Below are 1667 nucleotides of genomic sequence, written 5' to 3'. Positions count from 1 at the left end.
TCCCATTTGAGGAACTATGAAGCAGACTATTCTCCTTCAGCCTGCCCTGAGACCAGCCTACAAAGCTTACTTTAAGCATCACAGGCTTACAAACAGCCCTGTCCACAACTGATCTGGAACCCTTCCTCAGTCCCACAGGGATCCTTTGTCCATTTTTGAGTGTCATGGGGAATTCCAGTCACCTAGTGAGGTGTTCTAATGCCCAAAGAGCAAAGAGTTCCTTTTTTACATGCCCATGATTACTTCCCATCAAAGATGAAACTAAAATACCATCAGGGAGTTAGGGCCTCAAGTTGTGGCTCAGTACACCTTGTGGGGGATCCTGAAGTGATTATTTCAGAGAACTTTAAGCTCTACCTAGGCCCTGTTCCACCATAACATTGATAGCCATTGTCTCTAACTGCTGCTCTCTAGTGTTAAAAGAGAGCATCTGAAATACAGAGGGTGAACAGAGGAGAGAAGTTTAAAGCAATCCTTACTTCTGGCCTAAGCACAGAGCTTGATGCACAGAGACTGGACAGACAAGACAGACCAAAGGTACTTGAAGCAAAGCCTTTCCATCACAAGTGCACAGCCATGCTGCTGGGAGTCCCCAGTGGAGACTTTGCAACGTTAGTGAGTTTGCATTGTGACCTGAACTTAAGAATAAAGGACAAAACCCATCATAGTTCAGCTCTCCAATGTTCTTCCCTAGCAAAATATAAATACGTTTGTTATTTTATAGCCTCTGGAGTGAAGGATCAGATTTTCTCAATCAACTCTCATATTGCTCCTTCACACAGGAATAAATCCTGAGTAGCTTTTATATTTCTCTCCCCTTCTATGAAAGTCCCACTTGTGACCCAGAGGGAATTCAGAGGATCCACATTTTCTCCTTCAAATTCCCTTTACATTTATAATGCCTTTAGTCTTAGCCTCCCCAACACTCACTCAGTTTTTACATGCAGTAGTTTGTTACTGAACAGGCCACCACAAACTGCTTAAAACAGTGTATTATCTGAGCAAGAGCTTGTAAGATATTCTGAACTCTGTAACTACAGAACTGCTTCTGACACCATTACGGTGAAAAGCATATTTTGGAATATGAAACAACAAAAAGGGCTTATTCACCTAACACTGAAGGACGGTTTAGTAATATTTCCTTTTTTAATTTGGATTTATGCTAAAAAATGGTTATGATCTTAGAAATTACTAATTGGTATTTCAGTAACAGTTGCTATCACTGCTGGAAATAAATTTTAGCTTTTTTTAGCAGCCATGTTGCCCCAGTGGGATTTAACACTATGGTTTTATAGTGGCATCTTCCCCATCGCTAGTAGTTTGATTATTGGTGTTCAGCTTGTTGTGACCATCCCACAAACTTGTCTTTTACAAAGAACAAAACAAAACCAACACAACTTCTGCAATGAAGGCAAATCTGGATGACACACTCAAAACATTCTTCATAACAGGATTAGCAGTTTTAACACACTCATGTAGATAGTCTGGTACTATTTCTTTCCTTTGGACCAATATACCCAAAAAAATCTCCACAAAATAGGAGATTGACACCAAGATAAGCAGTCAACTATCAGATGACGCTCATGAAGTACAAACTATTACCTTGACATGAGGGGACTGCATTTTCTGATACATTTCCAGTGAATAATGATGAAGCCACATTTCAA

The 1667-nt window shown here is 40.1% G+C and overlaps 1 protein-coding gene across 2 annotated transcripts in view; it reads right to left on the bottom strand.

Annotated features, from left to right (window-relative positions):
• The window catches only part of SMPD4 (sphingomyelin phosphodiesterase 4), an 18540-nt gene that overhangs the window by 10422 nt on the left and 6451 nt on the right, over positions 1-1667 (bottom strand). For both annotated transcript variants that reach the window (XM_035898588.1, XM_035898589.1), the window contains exon 8: positions 1603-1667. This exon is cut by the window's right edge and continues 5 nt beyond it. In XM_035898588.1, the coding sequence (XP_035754481.1) occupies positions 1603-1667 (65 nt within the window). The remainder of the gene's footprint in view (positions 1-1602) is intronic.

Source organism: Egretta garzetta, unplaced genomic scaffold (genome assembly GCF_000687185.1).
Source record: "Egretta garzetta isolate BGI_Z169 unplaced genomic scaffold, ASM68718v1 scaffold447, whole genome shotgun sequence".
Taxonomy (NCBI): Eukaryota; Metazoa; Chordata; class Aves; order Pelecaniformes; family Ardeidae; genus Egretta; species Egretta garzetta.
Note: the sequence above shows the minus strand (reverse complement) of the source record. Positions and strands in the feature narration are given on the sequence as shown.